The following is a 20,493-nucleotide window of genomic DNA, read 5'->3' as shown; positions in this document are numbered from 1 at the left end:
GTTTGTGTTCAGGTGACATATTGCTTTTCTGTAAGGGAGCAGATTCTTCCATCTTCCCTCGAGTCAGACAGGAGGAGGTAGAGAGGATACGTATGCATGTGGAACGAAACGCAACAGTGGGTGCAAAACAGATGGTCTATCTGCATATCAAGACTGTCACTTTTTAAACAGAAATTGTGATGTTTTACTGACTACTTTATTTTTCTCTTTGTTCAGGATGGTTATCGCACACTGTGTGTGGCCTACAAACTTCTCAGCCCAGAGGAGTATGCAAAGGCAGATGAAGAGCTGAAAGAAGCAAGATTGGCTCTGCAGGACAGGGAGGAGAAGCTTTTAGCTGTTTACAATCAAGTCGAGGCTGAAATGACTCTAATAGGAGCAACTGCTGTGGAAGACCAGTGGGTGTTATTTCACATACTGTACTTAAACAAATATAACTGAGTCAGTTCTGATTCATTTTTTCTTCATCAAAATTTGTTTTTATATAGGATATTTTAAAAGTTGTAAATACCAGCATTGAACATAATGTTTTGTAACATTTATGGGTTTCTTCTGTTGATTTTTGTTTGACCCCTTTATAAGCCCTTTATCAACTTACACTGCCACCATGTGGATTATTCAGTCCTCCACAATCAAATATTTTCAAACTATTAAGATATTTGTTTTCCTTTGAGCACTAGTATAGAGCAATAATACATACATTTTTATTAAGAAGGAGCCAAGAAATGATATCATAACCTGGCTCACAAAGCATAGGAAGTCACATCCTATGATGAGAATAAAAAATACATCTAAAAGAAAAATATTTGGGAAAATTATGAAAACAAAAATGTCCATTTATGGTCATTGATTTTTTATATCTGTTTAATCAATTATTACAAATTAATGAATTGTTTTGTAAAATATGAATTTTCAAGCCTTTTTTGCACTAAAATCCCAACAATCCCAATGATTAGTTCCAATGATCCTCTAAGACCAAGAGACAAAACACTTTTTTCTCTCCGTATATTTTACACCAACATTAAAGTTCTCTAAATAGTAATGTTAATATGCTGTATTATAAAGGTGTATCCTATTCACAAATTGAATGGATAAAACTAATGTTTGACTTGTTTTTTGTTTTTTTTCTTTTACCCAAAGGCTGCAGGAGGAGGCAGCACAGACTATGGAAGCTCTGCAGGGAGCAGGCATGAAGGTTTGGGTGCTAACGGGTGACAAGATGGAGACGGCCAAATCCACTTGCTATGCTTGTGGATTGTTTAAGAAAAACACAGAACTGCTTGAGCTAACCTTGCGCACTCTAGAGGAGGGAGGAGGGAGGCGAGAGGATAGACTTCTTGAACTTCTACTGGAGTACCATAAGAAAGCTTTTCAAGATGCCCCACCAGTAAGATTAGGAATAACCAGGTTGGTACTATGCCATGACAAAAACTAAACTTTATAGACAAGTTTCCCATCCAAAATATGGAGCTAGATCACTGACAGCTTGCTTTGACATTGAGAAGGAGAATTTGCAATATAAATGTAACCAAATACTCAAAAGTCAATCTACATTCAACTTTATTAACAATTAGTTTTATAACAAAAACCAGTTTGTAAAGACAATAAAAAGGTGAAATGTGTATCTGTATTCAGCCCCCCAGTCAAGTTGTTCTAAGGCTCCCCTTTTAATGCATTTACCTTCAAGATTTCTGATCTACAGTTGAACACAAGTTGGTGTTTCAATCTCTTTTAAATCTTAAATAAATATCCTCAGGTTTGTACTTGTGCAATAAAGTGAGAAAATGTGAATGATTTAAAATGACTTAAACATTTACTGAGACATTTTCAAATAAGGATAATGTTTCTTTTAGGAGTTCTAACTCATTCCTAATTCTGTGTTGTAGGAGTTGGTCTGTAGCCAGCAACGATTATGGTTTTATCATTGACGGAGCTTCTTTATCGATGGTGCTCAGCTCTGAATCCAACTCCAGCCGCTACAAGAACCTCTTCCTGCAGATTTGTCTGAACTGTACTTCTGTGCTATGCTGCCGCATGGCCCCTCTGCAGAAAGCTCAGGTCAGGTTATTTCATTTAACTCGATTTATCACTTTTGCAGTGGGCCTTTTTTAAAACATAACTCTCTGTGTTCCTCCATCTTTAGATTGTAAAACTGGTGAAGAACTCTAAAGGCAGCCCAATTACTCTCTCCATTGGTGATGGAGCAAATGATGTCAGCATGATTTTGGAAGCTCATGTTGGCATTGGTAAGAAATCAGTTTAAATGTGGTGAAGGTACCCTTTAAATCTAAGTTACTTTTGATAATTAATAATTTTTTTGTTTGTTTTAAATATGCTTTTTTCAGGTATTAAAGGTAAAGAAGGTCGACAGGCAGTAAAGAACAGTGATTATGCTATCCCCAAACTCAAGCACCTCAAGAAACTTCTGTTGGCTCATGGACATCTTTACTATGTTCGCATTGCGCATCTGGTGCAATACTTCTTCTACAAGGTAAGAAAAAATGATATTTTTCCTTTTTATTTTTCTGACTCACTGCTTAACTTCTATTTATGCAGGGTTTGTATTTACCAAATAAATGGGATAATTAATTGACCAATTGCCTTTTTTTCAAGGAATTTTATAGAAGATAAAGCATACGGGTAGAAATTACACTGCATTTATGACAATGTGTTTATCTTTTATCCACAGAATCTTTGCTTCATCTTACCTCAGTTTTTGTTCCAGTTCTTCTGTGGCTTCTCCCAGCAAGTGAGTTTTTTCATAGCAACAATGAACTTGAGAAAATGTGCCAAGCATTAAAGGTGACTGAGCCCGTTTCCCCTTAAATAACACTCTCCCATTTACCCTGTGAAGCCTGACAGTGATGTTCGTGTTCTCAGATATTTATGAATTGCATGACTAAGAAAGGTAAAACAGAATTTATGGGAACAGCACAGAGCACTTGTGCTGTGAAAAAGTATTTTTGCCGTTACAAGATTTCCTGTTTTTACTTTTTGTTTTTTATTTAAGGCAATACATTTGCTCAGGTTTTGAGGATATGTTTGATGTTTATCCAGGAGTTTTGCCATTTCCTGAATCTTGCATTTGAAATGACTAGAGTTGTGGTTTCAACTGTGAGCTCTCAGAATTGCCAGTGACCCCTGGGTAGAAGTAGACGGAACCAATCCAAAACAACTGAGCCAAAGTGCAGTAGCATTTTATTCAAGCCTGTTGTAGTTGCCAAAACCCAGATGACTGAAATAATATATATATATATATATATATATATGTATGTTAATCTTTAACTCCAAATTATATATTTTTTCATTTGGTCAGTTTGGCACCTTTTTCACTCAACAAATTATTCCATTATTTTTACCAAATTATTTTTGAAGGTAGAATTTGTTTGAAATAAAACATAAACGCTAAAATTAAATAAATCTGTCAAACTGTTAACCTTTTATCATGCCTCTGTATATTGGTTAGGTTATTGCTAGGTATAGTTATAGGCTGCGTTCCTTTACTGTGTCCTGTACATATTAGGTAAACTTGGATCAAAAATGCAAGGATTATTATAACTAAATGTTTTTGTTTTGGAGTTATTGGATTGTTTTACTTTAAATAATAACTGCTGATTGTCTCTTGTGATCAAAAAACAGATCTTTAATGGGCCTAGAAAAGTTGTCTGTAAGCTTCCTTATATGGCCTCTTGAAGAGGTATTGGTGGTGTGAGTTTTTCCTACTCCTTCATATTAATCCCCAGTGACCCACCCTTCCTTCTCCCCCTTACCCTACCCTTCCCCCTGCTCCCATCCTCCCAGCCCCTGTATGATGCAGCCTATCTGACGATGTACAACATCTGCTTCACCTCTATGCCCATCCTGGCTTACAGCCTTTTGGAGCAACACATTGGCATTGAGGATCTCTTGGAAAACTCTACCCTCTACAGGTAAATTGGTTATATTGCACTTTAAATAAATTCTAGTTGGATGTCTATACAATCATATTGGTGTGAGTTTTTTCAATTAATTAAAGGTATGTTGGAGCACTTTCACAAACTTTTTAAAAGACCTGCCCTCTCCACTTAAAAAAAAAAAAAGAACTTGCACAACCCTGTACTCTCTCACGAGAGGGAATGCCTATTAAACGCGTGCAAGAGCATGCACAAGCATATTTCTCCTCGTGCACTCTCTGTTTAAAAGTTGATGCTTGCATCGCCCATACAAGTTGACTTTACAAAAGAAGATTTGCAATCTTTCCATTATGTCAGACTCACCACAGTTAAGTAAAATGGGGAAGAGTGCATAGACATTTCACCAGAAAGATTGACAGTTAGAAGACTACTTATTTTAATGATCCACCCGAAAAAGAAACTTCCTCTACTATACCTTTAATATTTCCTTTTTTTGATTAATAGTAAAACCAAACAAAAACATTAGAGAATCCCAAAACTTAAATCTGTTACCAACATATATATATATGGCTACCTGAAGTATTATTTTGATGAAGGGAAAAGAGATATGGAAAAAAAAAAAACATCCTTACCGTCGCCATCAATAACTTATGGCAAAATTGGGAAGTTTGTTTTAAATATTCTTCATCAGAAATGGAGGTACAAATGTAATTTTAGGTTGCTAGAACAAACTAGGCTTTTAACAATGGTCTAAATTTGATGTGCTGGATTTAAAGGTTCCTTCAGTAGCGTGCTTTATTTATTCCAGAACAGGTGTGTTTGGTTTGTTTTTTGTATCATTGGCGCATATGGTTTCGGCCAAGTGTCAAACCTCCTAGCTTTTGATTTGAGATTAAGTTAAAATATGTCATAGAGAGAAATTTGTTCCAATATTATTTAAAACAAATAACCTATGAAGTGAACTTCCCTCTTAAAGAGAAATTCCCTCTTGCCTATACACTCTTAACAGAATTGCAATTTTGCTCTACCCTTTAGAGGCTCTCACTCCCAGAACTGTAAAGAATTTTATATGTAAAAAAAAAAAAAAGAAGCATTTAAAAATATTTCTTCAAACCCAGTATTAAAAAAATAGAATCAGAAATTTAAAAGTATTAAGGAATAAGTGTGTTAGTCTAAATAAAAGTGAATAAAAATACAAATATGAAAAAAATGTTGCTTTAACTTGTGCATTTACGTTATAAATTACTCTCAAAGCTTTTGTTTTCATTTAGACATTTTTCAAACTTCCATTTGAAAAATTGTTCTTTGCTTTTAGTGATATTGGAACAAGTATATTTCCATAAATTTAGGCATTGTCCTCCTTCATAATTGTTGCCATCCAGTTTCTGTATGGTACGTTTTGTAGAGAAACTGCCCCAGTGGCAGTAACACCCTAATCCCTAAGCATTCTACTACCACCGTCTTGCTTGAAAGTTGGGCAGTTTTCCAGAGTTATATTAATTACGCCTTAGGTTCTCCAAACATTCTTTACTGTCAGCATGGTCAATTACCTCATATTTCTTGGATAACTACATTCTTTTGGTGTTCTTTGTCAGTAGTAATCTACAAATAACAGGATTGTTAAAAACACAACTTTATGGCAGCCTTAAGCCTTTGTGTCTCCCAGATTTCCTTTTTCTATTTCAAAGAATTAGGTGGTCTAAGAGGACAATAAACCCAGGCATAATGTTACATGTATACTACAATATAATTATTCACAGTTGGAATTACAATATTGCAATATTCCCACCAAATATACTTCTGTAGAGCCTGTGGTGGTTAAGCTCATGAAGAAAGGTTGGACCATTCTATGGTTTTAAGATAATAATATTGTTATACAATTTTCAGCAATAAAAATTAGTGCTAATTCCCTGAAATCAAATGTTCCAAGAAGAATTTATCTCTCCTTTGATAGGCAAAATCCATTTCTAACACAGGCCATCATTAGTGTGTGAGTGTGTACATGAATGGGTGAATGACTGAATGTAGTGTAATGCGCTTTGGTCATGTCTCCTGACTTGAAAAAGCGCTATACAAGTACAGGCCAGTAAACATTTTACCATTTAATGCTGTCATTCATTTTTTGTTCATATTTAAATTGACATTATGCTTAGACAATCTAGCCGCAAGTGGACAGTTCTGTGTAATCTACCAAAATCGGAGGAAATTGGCAAACATGGGTTTAAAAAAAGAGAAGTGACGCGGTCTTTTGAAAGAAGTAGGCTATGTGATTATTGTGACCTAAACCTCATTAAAGTTTGTTCTATCAGAGCTGATTTCGCTTCAGAAAAGCGAAGCTGCGACAAATTCCAGCACTGATATATAGTGTTGAATATCCTGCCAGAAATATAACGAGGATGCATTGATAGCAATAGAAAGCATGTGGTCAAAATCCAGCTAGAAAGTTTATGTAGATTTTAGCTTGTGGGGATTTTAAAAATATAAACCAAAAAATTAAATCTTGTGCACACAATTCTTGTTTAAAATATAACTTTTATCCAGTCCTACAGATGCTGAACTTCATGTTCATTTTGTGAGTTTCTACAAAGTGATTGTTTTTTTGCTGCTTATTTTAGGCAGATTGCGAAGAACGCCATGTTGCAGTGGAAACTATTCCTTTACTGGACTGTGCTTGGACTCTTCCACGGCTTTGTCTTCTTCTTTGGTGTTCGCTTTTTGTTCAGTAACCCAGCTCTGCAGGACAATGGCCAGGTTTGATATCACTCTGGCTAAACTTAAGGGAGATAAAATAATTAATTCAGTACCTTCTTCTCACCTCATTGTGTTTCTTATTTAAATCCAGGTTTTTGGGAACTGGTCATATGGAACTATTGTTTTCACCGTGCTAGTCTTCACTGTAACTCTAAAGGTAAGCATATGCATTGTTCGAAACAGTACCTCTTTAACCATTCAAGTTAAAATAAAAAAGTCCTGTAAACCTGGATTAAGAATATTGTCTTAAGTGTTTTTTTTTTCTTACTTTTAGCTGGCACTGGACACCCGGTATTGGACATGGATAAACCACTTTGTAATTTGGGGTTCCCTGGCATTTTATGTGTTTTTCAGTTTCTTCTGGGGAGGAATAATATGGTCAGAAAATACAAACACACAAAAGTTTCTGCTGTAGCCAACCTTTCCCTACTTTTCCAATTAAAAATGATGTGATCTAAATCGTGTGTCCTCCAACAGGCCTTTCCTGAAGCACCAGCGTTTGTACTTTGTGTTCGCCAACATGCTAAGCTCTGTGTCAGCATGGTTGGTCATCATCTTGCTCATAATCCTCAGTCTACTGCCAGAGATCCTGTTTGTGGTGCTCTTCAAGCCCCGTGGACCCCTTGCACGACAGGTAAATCTGAATGGCACTTCTGTACATGAGGAGATTTTAAATTTACAACTAACATTTACTAAATGGCACACCTAGCAGTCATTATAAGCTTAAGTATATTAAGTTAGCTGTTATTCTCTACTGTAGTACTATTTAGATAACTAAAATCTATTTATGTGTTCTGCATACAGTTCTTTATGTTTTTTAGGGATCTTTCATAATATTTATTTTTGTGTTGATAAATAAGTTTTGTAAGCTTGTAGCTTAAAATGAAATGTTATCACCCTTCTCAGAATTGTTTTAAGACCAGGCTTCCAACAGTCTTCTGACCTTTGTTTGTCTTTCCTCTCTGGATTATTCTGTTAAAACACAACAACCAATTCAAGGATGTAAAACAGATTGAATGTTTTTGACTGCTTAAGACATTTGATGTTGATATATCTGTAGGTCATGTCATTTATTGTTATCATATAGTGAAAGGTTCATATCAAAGCTTATAGTGAGGTTTTGTGAAATTACCAGTCAATTTTCCCCTCCATAAAGTAAAAATATCTCATATTAATCTAAGTTTGCTTGACTACATTAAGTACATCTTCAAGGAGCAGATACAAGCAATTTAGACATGCAGTACATCCCATCAGTCCGCTTCATCAAGGAGTTACTTGAATTATTTTGAAAAACGACTTACCAATCGTAGATGCTGCCACATGTCTGATGTAAAATCTCAAAATTTGTTCAACAAGCACAATTTACTTCGAACCATGGAGGATGTTTGATTATGATGCAGCAACATTGTTAAAATTGTCTCCTGTGAAATTATAGACTATTAATGCCAGCTTCTATTTCCCTCTGATATGAGCAACTTTATTTTATTTGAGGGTAGTAAAGTCAGCTAAATCGGACAGTCTATAGAGTGGCTGTGAGCCATCCACAACCCAAAGGATGTATTGAATTCCTTAGAAAAAGAAGAAAAAGCATCACTTGAAAAAACATTAACTGACCCTTGAATCTCAGAGCTTCCGATAAGAGCCAGCAGATAACTGCACCTTCAGTTATTTAAAAAGAGTACTAATATTCTTCATGACTATTTTTTATAACATGATGGTTCATTAATTTTGTTGCATTTTATAGCTGCATTTTATAGCTGTATTGTTGCATTTTATAGCTGAAAAACAATATTTGTGATGCCGTTATGACATTGCAACATAGTGATTATTGCAATTATTTTATCATTTTTATCTCAGTATTAAGATTTTTGTGACTTATAAAAAAATAGCCCAATTTAGGAGAATTGAAGTAGACGTCTTTTTCAGGTCACAGATGCAGAGCAGTATTTTTTTTTCATAATTTTCCAAATCAAACTTTTCCAACATAAACCTTATGAAATCAATGTTTACAGTAAAGTACCTCTAATAGTATATTGATTTACTTTACCTGTGTAAGGCTTGGCTATTAAAGAAACTCTAAAACATCAGAGCTTGTGTAGAAAACGAGAAAAGAGATTTGGGTATAAAATTTAACTGTTCTTGTTTATAGTACCAATGATTACGTGCTTATTTGTTTGTGGTTTTTAAGCTTGATTTAGGTAAATGACCAAAGATCTGCTGTTTTTCCAATTTACATCCTATCAGCCTTTGGTTTCTACTATAGCAGGTTATATTTGCTGCTGTGGAAATGTTTTATGTAAGTTTTTTTTTCATGTTTCCCTCCCATTATAAACCAGGTTTCAGTTCACACATGGAAAATGAAAGATTTTTTTTTATTTGTAGCACTGTTCTCTTTACTGTTTGAACAGATTTCCTCCCTGTCTGTTAAAGCGCTCGGTTCTCCTACTTGGCTAACTTTTTTTATTTCTCAAACTAGCTCCTCTACAATATCACACATTCTCACCTTTCACCCTGGTATTTTCCCTTTCTTCCTCTCTGTACTTTCCTCCCCAAAGATGAAGCATCGCCTTCCATCCTCTGGGACTTCTACTATCTTCATGCTCTCTCAGACAGCTAGCTCTCACAGCTTCTCATGGAGCGAATGAGGTCTCATATTTTCTCTCTGTTGACACTCAAACTTCTCACTCTGAAGATTGTGTTTGCTCGGAAACTTGCTTGTTTCCTTCTTACTGTGTCCTTCCTCTCCCACTGTCTGGCTCCTTATTATTTAAAGCTGGCCCTCTATAAATTTTGCTCATGGTCCGCACTCTGTTGGACAATTAAATTACAGTCAGTGCTTAGAAGCATTCAAAAGCCTTGAATTAGTTCTAATACATAGGGGTGTGCTGCCAGCTCCTCCTTCAGTGTGGAGTAGGACGGGGAGTCTGTGCTGAGTGTGCAAGTCAGCACCTCATCCTTTGTCTGTCCAGCTTTATCAGTCAGTGTCTCCTACCAGCTACCTGTGCTGCTCCAGTGCCTGCTGCCTCCGCATGTCCCGTTGGGTGACTGCAGCACCTCAAAGCACCTAAACTCAACTGCATGAGACACGAGTCAGCAACCTCATCCTGGATCCTCTACCCAGTCCGACAGCTTTTTTCTCTTTTTGTTTAATCTCATACATTTTATTTTGTCAAATTTAGTCGTATGGACAGTTGATTTAAATTTAAATGTTTCATTAAAGGGTTTTGGAGTTTTTTGCCTTGAGGATATTTTTAGTCCACCAAGGCAGAAGGACTAATATTTTCCGCCCATTTGTCTATATTTAGTCTATTGTGAACGTGTTTGTCTTATATGTTTGTAAGTGTACAAGCAGAGGAGAATATGGAGGAAAAAGAAGCATGTTTGTGCTTGCTGGTGCAGTGAAGTCAACAGTCTCTTCTGCCTCACCCTTCTAGAAAAAGCGGGTTGATTCGAGTGTGGGGGGCCCCCTGTCTCCCCAGTCTTCAGCCAGGCCCCTGCTCATGCGAACCTTTTCAGATGAATCCAATACTGTCCTTTAAACAGGTACTAGCCCACTTTTAGGGCATTCAACCTAATCAGGGTCTCATCCCTTTTTAAATCCTTCTAGTGTCCCATCTTGATTTTTAACACCAAATTTTTAATAAGAAATCAAAATCTAAAAGGTGTGTAAGCTGCAATTACTAAGAACACTTTTTTCCTTTCTCATCTGTGTAAAGCCGAAATAGGCTGGCTGAAGTGACTCACTTTTTACATCTCTGTTGTTTTGTGTCAAAACTTGTGGTTGATGAGGTTAAATTATCCTTTATTTTCACCTATGGTAGGATCTTTGGGCTCACGTTTCTGCACAGACACATGCTCCTTTCTGCCTTCCTTTGGATGCACGGCTAAAACCTCCCTTTGCATGTGCTTATGTCCTTCCTTTTTGTTTTTTCCTGTAAGTTTTATTTTCTTTATTTGGGCTTTCTATCTCGTGTAAAACCACAGGGCTGATCTTGGATTATTACTTATTCCCTCTCCACTATCCAGCGTTCATGTGCTGTTTGTGACATTGCAGTTTGTTCATTCGGTTAAGGCATCCTCGTTATGCTTTTCATACTTATTTTGTTAAATTATTTTCAGTAAACGATGCAGTTTTGATTGCTGACTTGTGTTTGTTGCATGCAATTACACTGACACAACCACAGCCTACAAACCCGACTGCATTACAGGGAGCAGACATCTAAATTACAAGCAAAGTTGGATAAAATGACTACAAAAAACGCATTTACAAACCTTTGCAAAAGCATTTATACTGACTACATTGTGTAACACTCTTGTCTTGTTTCAAGCACAAACTTATGTGCTATGTGTTATTTTTCAAGTGGAACAAAAAAAATATATGGTTTTTTTGTTTACATTTTTGTGTACAAGTAAAATCAGAAACATGTGGTATTCAGCCCCCTTCACTATGGTACCTCCAAGTCATCTGAAACGATTTGCCGTCTTAGTGTAATGTTAGTTCGGTATTGTCTTTATACAATACAGAGCTAACACTATTATATCGTTCACAGTCTGTTAGAGAACATCATTGGACAACTGGTGAGTCAGGAATATAGTTTAATTAATTTTAGAAGTAGATCTAAAACATATTTTAAACATCACCCAGAGCACTGATGGCACTGCCATCTGAAAGTGCTCAACATGTCATAAGTGCATAGGACCAATAGTAGTTCTGGAGGAGTTTTACATGTCAGCAGTGAGAATATATTTGCAGGACAGAAAATGACTGCTATAGTCATATACTTCCTAAATCAAACTTTTATTTGAGCAGCAGGAAGAAAGCCAAATTTGATCAAATTGCGGCTGGCTAGCAAGTCGTAAGTCATCCATCCTGCAAACAGGAAGCCTGGGTTCGTATCTCAGCTGGGTCCCTAGGCATTAAAGCTAATGCCTGCTTTGGCATTGTGCATTGGGCATTATGCTTGGAATCCTGAGGTGAGGCGCCGCACAATGCAGAGAGTTAATTTTGTTTCTCTGTACTTGTGACAGTGTAATGACAATAAAAAAATGCTAGAATATGTATACTGTACATGCCACAGTTTTCTTTTTTTATTTGTACAAAAGTTGAAAAGCCATGTTGAAGTTTCTCTAGTTTGCAGCCCTATATAACTCTGAGATGGTCTTTCACACAAAATTCCAATAGCGTATATTGATGATTGTAACTGAAAAATCCAGGGGAGTAAATAATCTGGGAGGGCAATAAAAAAATATAGTGAATTGATATGAGATGTGCTTAATAATTTGTCTGGCCCCTGAGGATATGCTACGGTGACTGGTCACACATAACCACCACTATTCACCAATGCTTATGCTGCCCAGTAGTAGCCTACAACTCCTTGCAATTTTTTTCACTTTTAACGTGGCTTTTATTCTCCCTGTAGCTGGCAGAGGGTGAGCTCCTACAACCTTCCAGGTAAAGTCTAGAGAAAGCAGTAACTGTGTTTAAATCTGCCTGCTGAGCTTGAACAAATCAGCTTATTGGGGGAAATGGGATATTTTCCTTACTAATATCTGTCAACTGTCGGTGGTGAGAAAGCTTTAATCATGTAAGCTTTTGTGTTTGTTGTTTTGTTGCTGATCACTGTAATATCTCTGGTGATTTAAGCTCCTTTGCAGACACTGTTTTGTCCTCCGTCCTCTCCAGCTTATGATTAACACATTGAAAGTGTGTCTTCCTGTGCTGTTTCCAGGTGAATGCTGTCACACCACTTTCCTACAAGCACCTGAAGGAGCGCGAATGAAAGGCAGCCTGGTCACGCCTCCAAAATGCTCCTCATTGGGATTTTCTCTCATGCCTAAAGCAACTTCAAAGACAAGACAAGACCATTTTTTAAGAGGATTGAAAAGATCTCAGAAATGTAATGACTTTGGGGCGCGGTTAAACAGTTTTGATTTCTTTTTCTTTCTTTTTTTTGCCCAGTCACCTGCACAACGCATGCCTGCAGAGCAGTGCTCCAGTATATTTTATAAAAAAAAAAAAAAAAAAATTAAGACTATGGGCATGAACCTTCTTCCTTTTCCTTTTTTGATATCCGCTTACATATAAAAGCTGCCTTGCCAGTAGCTAACTACTTTGTTTCATCAAGCAGCTGTAATATCCACTCCAAGAATGGTACATCTGCATGAAGGCTACAGAAAATACACTTCTCTGGTATTTAGTCACTCTTTTACAAATCTTTTTATTTAAACCTTATTGCTGCACTTGTATTTCTGCAATATATTTTCTCTTTTTCTTTGTTTTTTCATGTAAATCTTAAGATATTTTCACATCTACAGATCCAAATCATTCCAGATGAAACATTACTAAATGTGATATCAGTGCAGCTGAAAGCAGCACACAGACTGTTAAAATCGTTTTTTTGATTATTTCTTTGTTTTTGCTATAAATCTGATATCTATTTTGAATGCTAAGTTAACAGAGGGATCAAATGTTACCACTCAGTCCAAAAAGTGTTTTTGTGGGAACATGTTAGTGTAAAGAATTAAAGTGTGCCCCAGTAACGAAGCATTACTTGGACCATGAGCTTAAATCTTCCAGCGTCAGATTATTTAAGATTTCATTATGAGATAAGAAATGTAATAAATGTGCGGTGGTGTGCATAGCTTAGAGATGTATGTGAACATCGGCTAAAAAGCCAAAATGATCAGGTTGCGTCCACAAAGTGTGGCCTTATGGTGTCAGGCCTGCCTGCATACGTGTGTGGCTTTGTTTTATAGAATGTTTTGGATGAGATTAGCCACAAATGCCTGTGTGTAAAGAAGCCCAGGTTTACTTGAACTTTGTTGATTCGGGTCATTATGACGTTTTCTGCACTATTTAGGAAACTGGTTTCTTCATTGTGAATTTAGCCACATTGATTTTACCTGAACCCACATGCATAAACTATGGGTTAGAGATTAGAAAAACCAATAACCAATGAAACGAAAATCTACAGATTAAGTCTAAGTTAATTGTAATTATTGCTCAGCATTTTTATTTTGTCTCCTTAGATGAATTTCGGTTGTAAAATGGCTCTGTGAGCTGAGCTGCAGAATCGGCATATCTTTGGGTCACTGTGAGATGCTGATAGCATTAACTATTCACCTTTTCTCCTCTTTTAACTTCTCATCTGTTGTTCTTTATACATTCCATCCAGATACATGATTTAAGACACTTTGATACTTTTTTTGTGAAATATTTTAATTTCTCCTGTAATCATATCAAATATATCTTGCATATTTATTAAGTGTAACTTTACTCATAAAGGTTATATTTTTATTACATGTACCTTTATATTATTCAGAGAATGTTAAGCGTTGTGCCATTGGGAGTGTGCCACTGGGTTAAAACATTGGGGAGTGTTTTAATCCAGATTGAGCTTTAGACCACATAAACCCCATTCATCAGTCTGTGATGTTCTGAAAAAAAACAAAAAAAAAACAGGCAGCCCCTTCCCAGTAGGCTCCAAAATTCCCTAAATAAATCTGAGATGGTTCTTATCTCCTTTCTTAAAGTAGAGTCCTGTCCATAAGTTTACATACACCTATAATTGGCATGAAGGTGATTTTAATTAGAGGCTTTGAAAATGTCTAGAGTGAAATGTGTGCATCTACATTAAAATTTCAATACAAAATTAAGGTTCATGAGTTGAGAGACTTTGCACTTTAAAGAATGGTACCAAAAATCTTTCAGTTTGCTTCTCATTTCCTCTATAAAATTATACCCATTTGTTCAAGTGTATGCAGACATCACAGGTAATATTGAGATTTGTGTCTCATACCAAATTCCCATCTTCAGTATTACCTTTGGATTCATTTCAAGCTACTAGTTTTATTCTAGCTGGATATTTAACAACTTAAAGTTAAAATATTACTTGGTTTCCAAATATATCCCCTGCTTTATGGGTAGCAAGTAGATTATTTTTGTGAAACTGAGGTAAAGGCTCAGAGAGGCTCCTTCAGGAAGTATAATGGATGTTGAAGAAAAGTGATTCTTGCCACCAAAAATTAAACCTATCAAATGGGAACTGAAATCCAAGGTCACTGTCACAAAACAGAAAAATGTGTGATGCTAGAAAAAGGTCAGAATCGAGAATTTAGACAAGACAAAATAGTTTTATCAAACTTATATTTGAAGGAATAAAGTTAAACATCTACAAAACATAGTGATAGTTGATTATAGCAGTTGGGTTTTGTTTTTTATTACATTAGTTGCCAAAAATGCTTAAATTAAATTCTTTGGTTTCTCTTAAAATAAATAACTGATAGAACAGGCCTCTAGCCTAGCTCATAAACTTAATCACATTTGAGATATATTGGGTGCAATATGATCTTGCCTTGAAATCAACACTTTTGAAGGAGGTCAAACATGTCAACAAATACAATTAAACTTGCATCAAAAGCTTTTATGACTCAAAGGAGCCTGTTGTTTACTTGGAACTACTAAAACACATCTCTCAAGATTTTAGTGAGAGGGCTGCTCTTGTATTTTTAAATGTTAATCTTGAGTGAAAAAAGTTTAAATGTAAACTTGAGTCCAAAATAAATTACGTTCATACAGATGTGTGTAAACTTCTAACCAGAACTCTATCATCTATGTGCAACTGATAACTGCTTCTGATTTGTTTCCGAACACTTGCAACAGTCTAACAGTGTGATTTTTTTTTTGTTTTTTTTTTAAACATCAGATTCTTACTATGACAAAAGCAATGGAATGGAAAATCTTAACCAGACACATGTGTAGGGTGTGAATTTGGAGTTGTTTCAGTTGCCATATACTTTCTAGACTCCATGGCACAGAAGATACTTTAAGTAAAAGGTGGTGATAGATGGGGCTGCCTGCTTTAACAAATGAGTAACCTTTAAACGACTTCTCAAATGCTATTTTAAGAGCTTACATATGAATCTAATATTTTGCCTGTCTAAATGAAATGTTAAAAAGAATGGATTGTATTTTTAATGCAACTTTTTGGAGCCACTTTTTTTAAAGAAAAAAAACGGAGCGTTAGAGGCTCTGTGGACGTGGACACTTTCAGGCACCACGGGCAGGGATTCCTTGCCACCTCCAGCCTTCTCAGTCTCCAGCTTCACCACTCGGTACCTCCAAGCTGAATGTACATCTTTGAAATATCTAAAACCTAAAGATTTTATGTAATAAAGTTGAAAGTTTTAAAGAAACATTGCGCTTTTGTTTTTTTTCCTTTTCCCAGCAAATGATGCATCAGCAATTTTAGTTTGGTGCAAAGATTCCTGGTTGTGTGTGTGTGTGCGCAGGGTTGCAACAAGCCTGAGCAGCTGCTCAGTAATGAGATGGCAGAGAGGCTAAGCTGGATCAGCTGAGTGGCTGCAGTCCTGCTGCTCCTTCTGTGGCTTCAGAAGAAAACCTCCAGCCTGAAAGTGGGGATTTACATACATCTGTATTTTCTCCTCTTCAGTTTGTGCAGCGTTGCTGACTGCTGATCCATTTAGTTATGATGTGGGTTGAGCAGTGGGGAGTTCGGCTGAGAAAGGCTCTCAGTAGCTGTATGCACACAATGACAGCCTTTCTTATTTGTTCTGTGCTTTTGAATGGGATTTCTGTGTATTAAAGGCTGTGTTTCACATGGGTCAACTTGTTGGCAGGGGAGAAGGATTTTATTTATAACAGTCAATCTTTATGTGGGTATATCTTATATAATAAAGCAAAATAACTGATGATTAACTTAGTCTGTTAACAGTGAAGCTTTAAAAAAAGTAGAAGTGTAAGGAGGGGAAAAATAGGGAGGGAGCTGGCAGTGGGTCAGCAGCAGACTCTTGAGCTTTGCATGGTGCAGAGCTGACGCACTACTAACACTCAGAGAGGGGAGGGGAAGGGACCGACAGCCGTGGCCAGATGGAGCTCTGTTTGTTTTTAAGCAGCTAACTGCTGCTGAGAGCAGGACACACTGTCGACTCTGGTGTCCATTAACGCGGGGAGAAAAAGACATCACACCCAGTTGGGGCAGTGACAGGTCAACGGACTGCTGCTGTTGTGTTGATGTGAGGACAGCTCTGCTCTGATGTAATGTGGAGGCAGTCTGCAGCTTCAAGGTCGAGAACCTCAGGAGGCTGTCCCCATCTGGATCTCAGGCCTCCAAAACTTCATGGGTTTTTTTTGTTCGAGTACCTCTAATTCTTATAAAGTTGTATTATGGAAGGCTGGACCGCTCTGAAGAGGATATGAACCCCAGATTGCTGTAAGCAAACCGTTATTTCAGTCTGTTTCTGTGACAGCAATAAAGGGAATGGGCCCGGCCTCACTGCAGGAGGAGAGGGAGCTGGGCAAAGAGTCTAAGGAGGAGATGGAGAGCTACCGTTGCCTTCTGCAGGCCGGCTCCCAGCTGCAGAGCACCCTACAGCGTAAGTAACATGATGCTGGCATGATAAATTATTTCTGACATTTCAGTGTAATGTTTATATCACCTAACCCCTTTTTCTAAACTTTACATTCCTCTGTGCATTCCAAAAAAAAAAGGCCTACTGCAACACAGCTCAGCCTAGTTTACCATCTGAGAGGAGGTAACTAGATGTGCAGCTTCAGTATTATTGATGTACTTCCTGCTGCTTTGCTCCAGCAGTGGGCCATCACTGGGATTATGGCAGCTATTTTAAGCCACCCACAGATGGATACCTTTTCAATCTATAGAAATGATTTAGGCTGGAAGCTCAGTAGAGTAGATTTTAGATCACTATAACTGAAGTTAATCTAGCCTGTATTGTTAAGAATTTATTGTACTTTTAAAAGTAGGTCAATATGTTTTATTACTTGGCAAAGCTGTTTAGCTTTACAATCAAAAATAAAGGACAGAGTGATATATTATACAATCTTCAAATTCTTGCTGATGGATGTTCACCTCTGTTGATGTTTACTGCTGGTTGAAGCTGGTGTGGATTTGACTGCTGAGAATTGAAATTTTATATTTCTCATCCTAATCTCCCCTATTCTAAAGGAATGCACATTGATAAACAAATTTCCACACTTTATGCTTGAGATTATTTAATAATTACAAAATATATAAAATAACAAAAATATACAAAATGACTGAAGTCATTTGATTATGTAATTAAATTGTTTGCAGTAACTGGTTGTGTATCAGAGATTAACTTGTAGTTGTGTTTTGGATCATTTTCTTGCTGCATAGCAAAATTGTTGATTGTAAAAGACACTTTAAGACCATAAATTATGGTTCAATCTGTCTCAGTGTGTCACTCTGTTTATGACTCCCTGATCGTCATCCAATCATCACAAAGTTTGACTGTTAATAGGACCCTCTGATTCTAAAATAATGTTAGTTTTACAGCAGATGTAACTGGAAACATTTTTCTCATAAGTCTACTGAGAATATTACCAACTCTTGGTATCGTAAAGAGGTTTGCTTTTAGCAATGCTTTACATATTAAAAAGTTTCCCCAATCTAGTATCTTTTTCTAGTTGTTAAATTATTAACACTAACTTTTGTCAAGGAAAATGAGCCCTGCAGTTTAGATATTATAGTTTTTGTGATGGCCTGAATTAGTCTATTCATTTTGGTTGGCTGGTCACTCCTTGGAAGTCTCCTCAGTGTTCCAGGTGGTCTTCAATTGTGGATAATGTTGTTTCCAAACTGGTTAATTTTAGAGCAATTGTTTCTCAACTTCATCAATACATATATTTTAAGTTTATTTTTAAATTTTAGGTAATATAATGGTGTTCAAAATTCTTTGCTCATCTCCATTTAATCAGACAAGTTCTTAAATGGACCTGACTAGAGAAACGTAACTGAAAGACAAATCTGTTTACTTAGAATGACCTTAAATCATTATTTAGACATTTATAGTTTTACACAGGATCGGGTTGTTTTTGGTAGATTTTTCTTATTTGAAAACTATTATATATATCAACATACCATAATAGAAAATAGTTCAGTGTTCTAAGGTGTGCCAACAAAAAAAAATATTGGGAGACCAAAGATTTAGTTGAACCAATATATAATTGATAAGCTCTTCTACATTCATACTAATAAATTTAATCTTATAATCCGTATTGCAATCTAGAAAGTATCTACCTGAAGGATTAGTGTTTGCTTCTTTGAATGGGAATGTAGTCATTTTGAAGTGCTGATTGACCATTTGAAAACACTATAGTAAAAAGATAAGCTTGGTTTAACACAATAACCAATATGAAAATGTTGCTAATCATTACATTTTTTTTTATCTTTCAGAATTTCAAAATTAAAAGAAAAAAAAACTAAGCTTTATAGAAATGACAAATAAAAAAATTGTAGAAAAAATGTTTTCTTGCAGACAAACTCTCAAAACCTTTAAGCTTAGGTCTATCAGATCTTCAACCTATTGAAAAAAGTAAAACTATGCATATTAATGTGGGCCCCTGAACTGATTTTACAATTCATGGTGTTATATCTTTTGTGACACTTTTCCAAAGAAACAAACAAAAACAAAATAGTAAAAAAGAATCTGGCAGTTAAATGTCACTAAGAATACAATATGTAATAGAACACAATGCATGCACTGCTGCAGGCATTGCTATTAGATTATAAGAGTATAAAGACAAAATCCTTGAAAAATGCTTTAAGGGTTTCTTTTTTTTTTTGGATGAGGGTCTTTAGAACTTACAATTAAAAGCATCCTTACCCCTTACATAGACTGGCCTTCCTTATCTAAAACCAATCCAGCTAAATGTACTGCATCCTAGGATGTGGAAACAGGCTTTTTTCCTCCCCATATTTCCACCAGAATCCTGTCACAAACCAGTCTAATCCCTAAGCATTTAAAGCTTCATTTAGCAAAAAACCTCATGACCTAAAAGCAGTATGAGGCTTGGCTTCATCATTCTGTGAAAATATGTGTGTGCAAGAGAGAGAGAGAGCATCTTGCTTACCTCACAAAGGATTAAGAGGGTCTTCTTTTTTTGGTGTCTGTGAAATCAGATTTGACACAGTATTTCTGGGTTTGTTCCCTCCATATCCTCTCTACACACATGTTTCACTTACATTTACTGTCCTGGACGCTCTTCTCCAAGATCTTTATTTGAGGGGACTGAAAGTAAAGGGTTTACTTGCACATAGTTTAGTGATTATTTTTTTTATTACCTGATTTAAAACTCATGCAGAAGTTATGCTTTATTAGGCTTTAACACTTTAGCAATTGATGATTCACACACCCCATTGTTTTCTATGGAAGTGTTGACTCATATTTTCATTTTCTTTTACCCTTGATTTTAACAAAAACATACTTTATTTTATGGAAAATAGTCAAGTTCTATAGTGCTTGTTAGAGGTGTACCGTGTGATGAAATTAGTGTCGATGGTTATCATTGTTTGTACAACAGAGATAAGCTTTCTGCCCTTAGCTTTGTAAGCACACTGAAGGGATTGTCTGAAGGAAATCACTGTTTCCATCCACACCGACAAACCTTTATTTTTTTTCTGTTTGTAAGAACCAAAGAGCAAACAGAGCTTGTTTGACTTTCATTTGCGCTCTCTGTCCTACAGAGTCCTGCATGTCATCTGAAAAGGTCGTGGTCAAACATTTCCTAGGAGAAAACGCCTATAACAACAGCACAACCTATTTCTTTTATGTGGTAAAAAAAATATTATCATTTTGACTTTTTCATATTATATCAAATTACAAACAAAACCTTAAAGTACATACAAGTAGAGCTTTGAATATTATAAAAACATTTTTTGTCACTTGTTTTATAATAAATTGTATATTGAATGGATTTAAACATAATCAGGGACAAGGAGGACTAAGGAGAAAAAGAACTTAACTAATGTTCAGTATTTATATATATATATATATATATATATATATA

The 20,493-nt window shown here is 36.1% G+C and overlaps 2 protein-coding genes across 8 annotated transcripts in view; both read left to right on the top strand.

Annotated features, from left to right (window-relative positions):
• Window positions 1-15,799, top strand: part of atp11c (ATPase, class VI, type 11C) — a 59,198-nt gene extending 43,399 nt beyond the window's left edge. Inside the window, exons 17-31 of one of the 5 annotated variants that reach the window (XM_015381959.1) lie at window positions 13-116; window positions 217-398; window positions 1,141-1,407; window positions 1,887-2,058; window positions 2,144-2,246; window positions 2,346-2,491; window positions 2,690-2,749; window positions 3,802-3,929; window positions 6,509-6,644; window positions 6,736-6,801; window positions 6,919-7,022; window positions 7,122-7,278; window positions 10,079-10,187; window positions 12,065-12,096; window positions 12,374-15,799. In XM_015381959.1, the coding sequence (XP_015237445.1) occupies window positions 13-116; window positions 217-398; window positions 1,141-1,407; window positions 1,887-2,058; window positions 2,144-2,246; window positions 2,346-2,491; window positions 2,690-2,749; window positions 3,802-3,929; window positions 6,509-6,644; window positions 6,736-6,801; window positions 6,919-7,022; window positions 7,122-7,278; window positions 10,079-10,183 (1,730 nt within the window). In that variant the 3' untranslated portion in view covers window positions 10,184-10,187; window positions 12,065-12,096; window positions 12,374-15,799. Of the gene's footprint in view, window positions 1-12; window positions 117-216; window positions 399-1,140; window positions 1,408-1,886; window positions 2,059-2,143; window positions 2,247-2,345; window positions 2,492-2,689; window positions 2,750-3,801; window positions 3,930-6,508; window positions 6,645-6,735; window positions 6,802-6,918; window positions 7,023-7,121; window positions 7,279-9,199; window positions 9,291-10,078; window positions 10,188-12,064; window positions 12,097-12,373 lie in introns of all 5 variants that reach the window. The other 4 variants (XM_015381961.1, XM_015381963.1, XM_015381960.1 and 1 more) reach the window with 4 other exon arrangements.
• Window positions 15,800-16,545: 746 nt separating this feature from the next.
• The window catches only part of mcf2 (MCF.2 cell line derived transforming sequence), a 28,504-nt gene continuing 24,556 nt past the window's right edge, over window positions 16,546-20,493 (top strand). For all 3 annotated transcript variants that reach the window (XM_015381935.1, XM_015381934.1, XM_015381936.1), the window contains exon 1: window positions 16,546-17,039. In XM_015381935.1, coding sequence (XP_015237421.1) covers window positions 16,925-17,039 — 115 coding nt within the window. In that variant the 5' untranslated portion in view covers window positions 16,546-16,924. The remainder of the gene's footprint in view (window positions 17,040-20,493) is intronic.

This window comes from Cyprinodon variegatus, unplaced genomic scaffold (genome assembly GCF_000732505.1).
Source record: "Cyprinodon variegatus isolate N-32 unplaced genomic scaffold, C_variegatus-1.0 Scaffold245, whole genome shotgun sequence".
In the NCBI taxonomy this organism is placed as follows: Eukaryota; Metazoa; Chordata; class Actinopteri; order Cyprinodontiformes; family Cyprinodontidae; genus Cyprinodon; species Cyprinodon variegatus.
The sequence above is the reverse complement of the archived record's forward strand: the minus strand, read 5'-3'. Positions and strand labels throughout refer to the sequence as shown.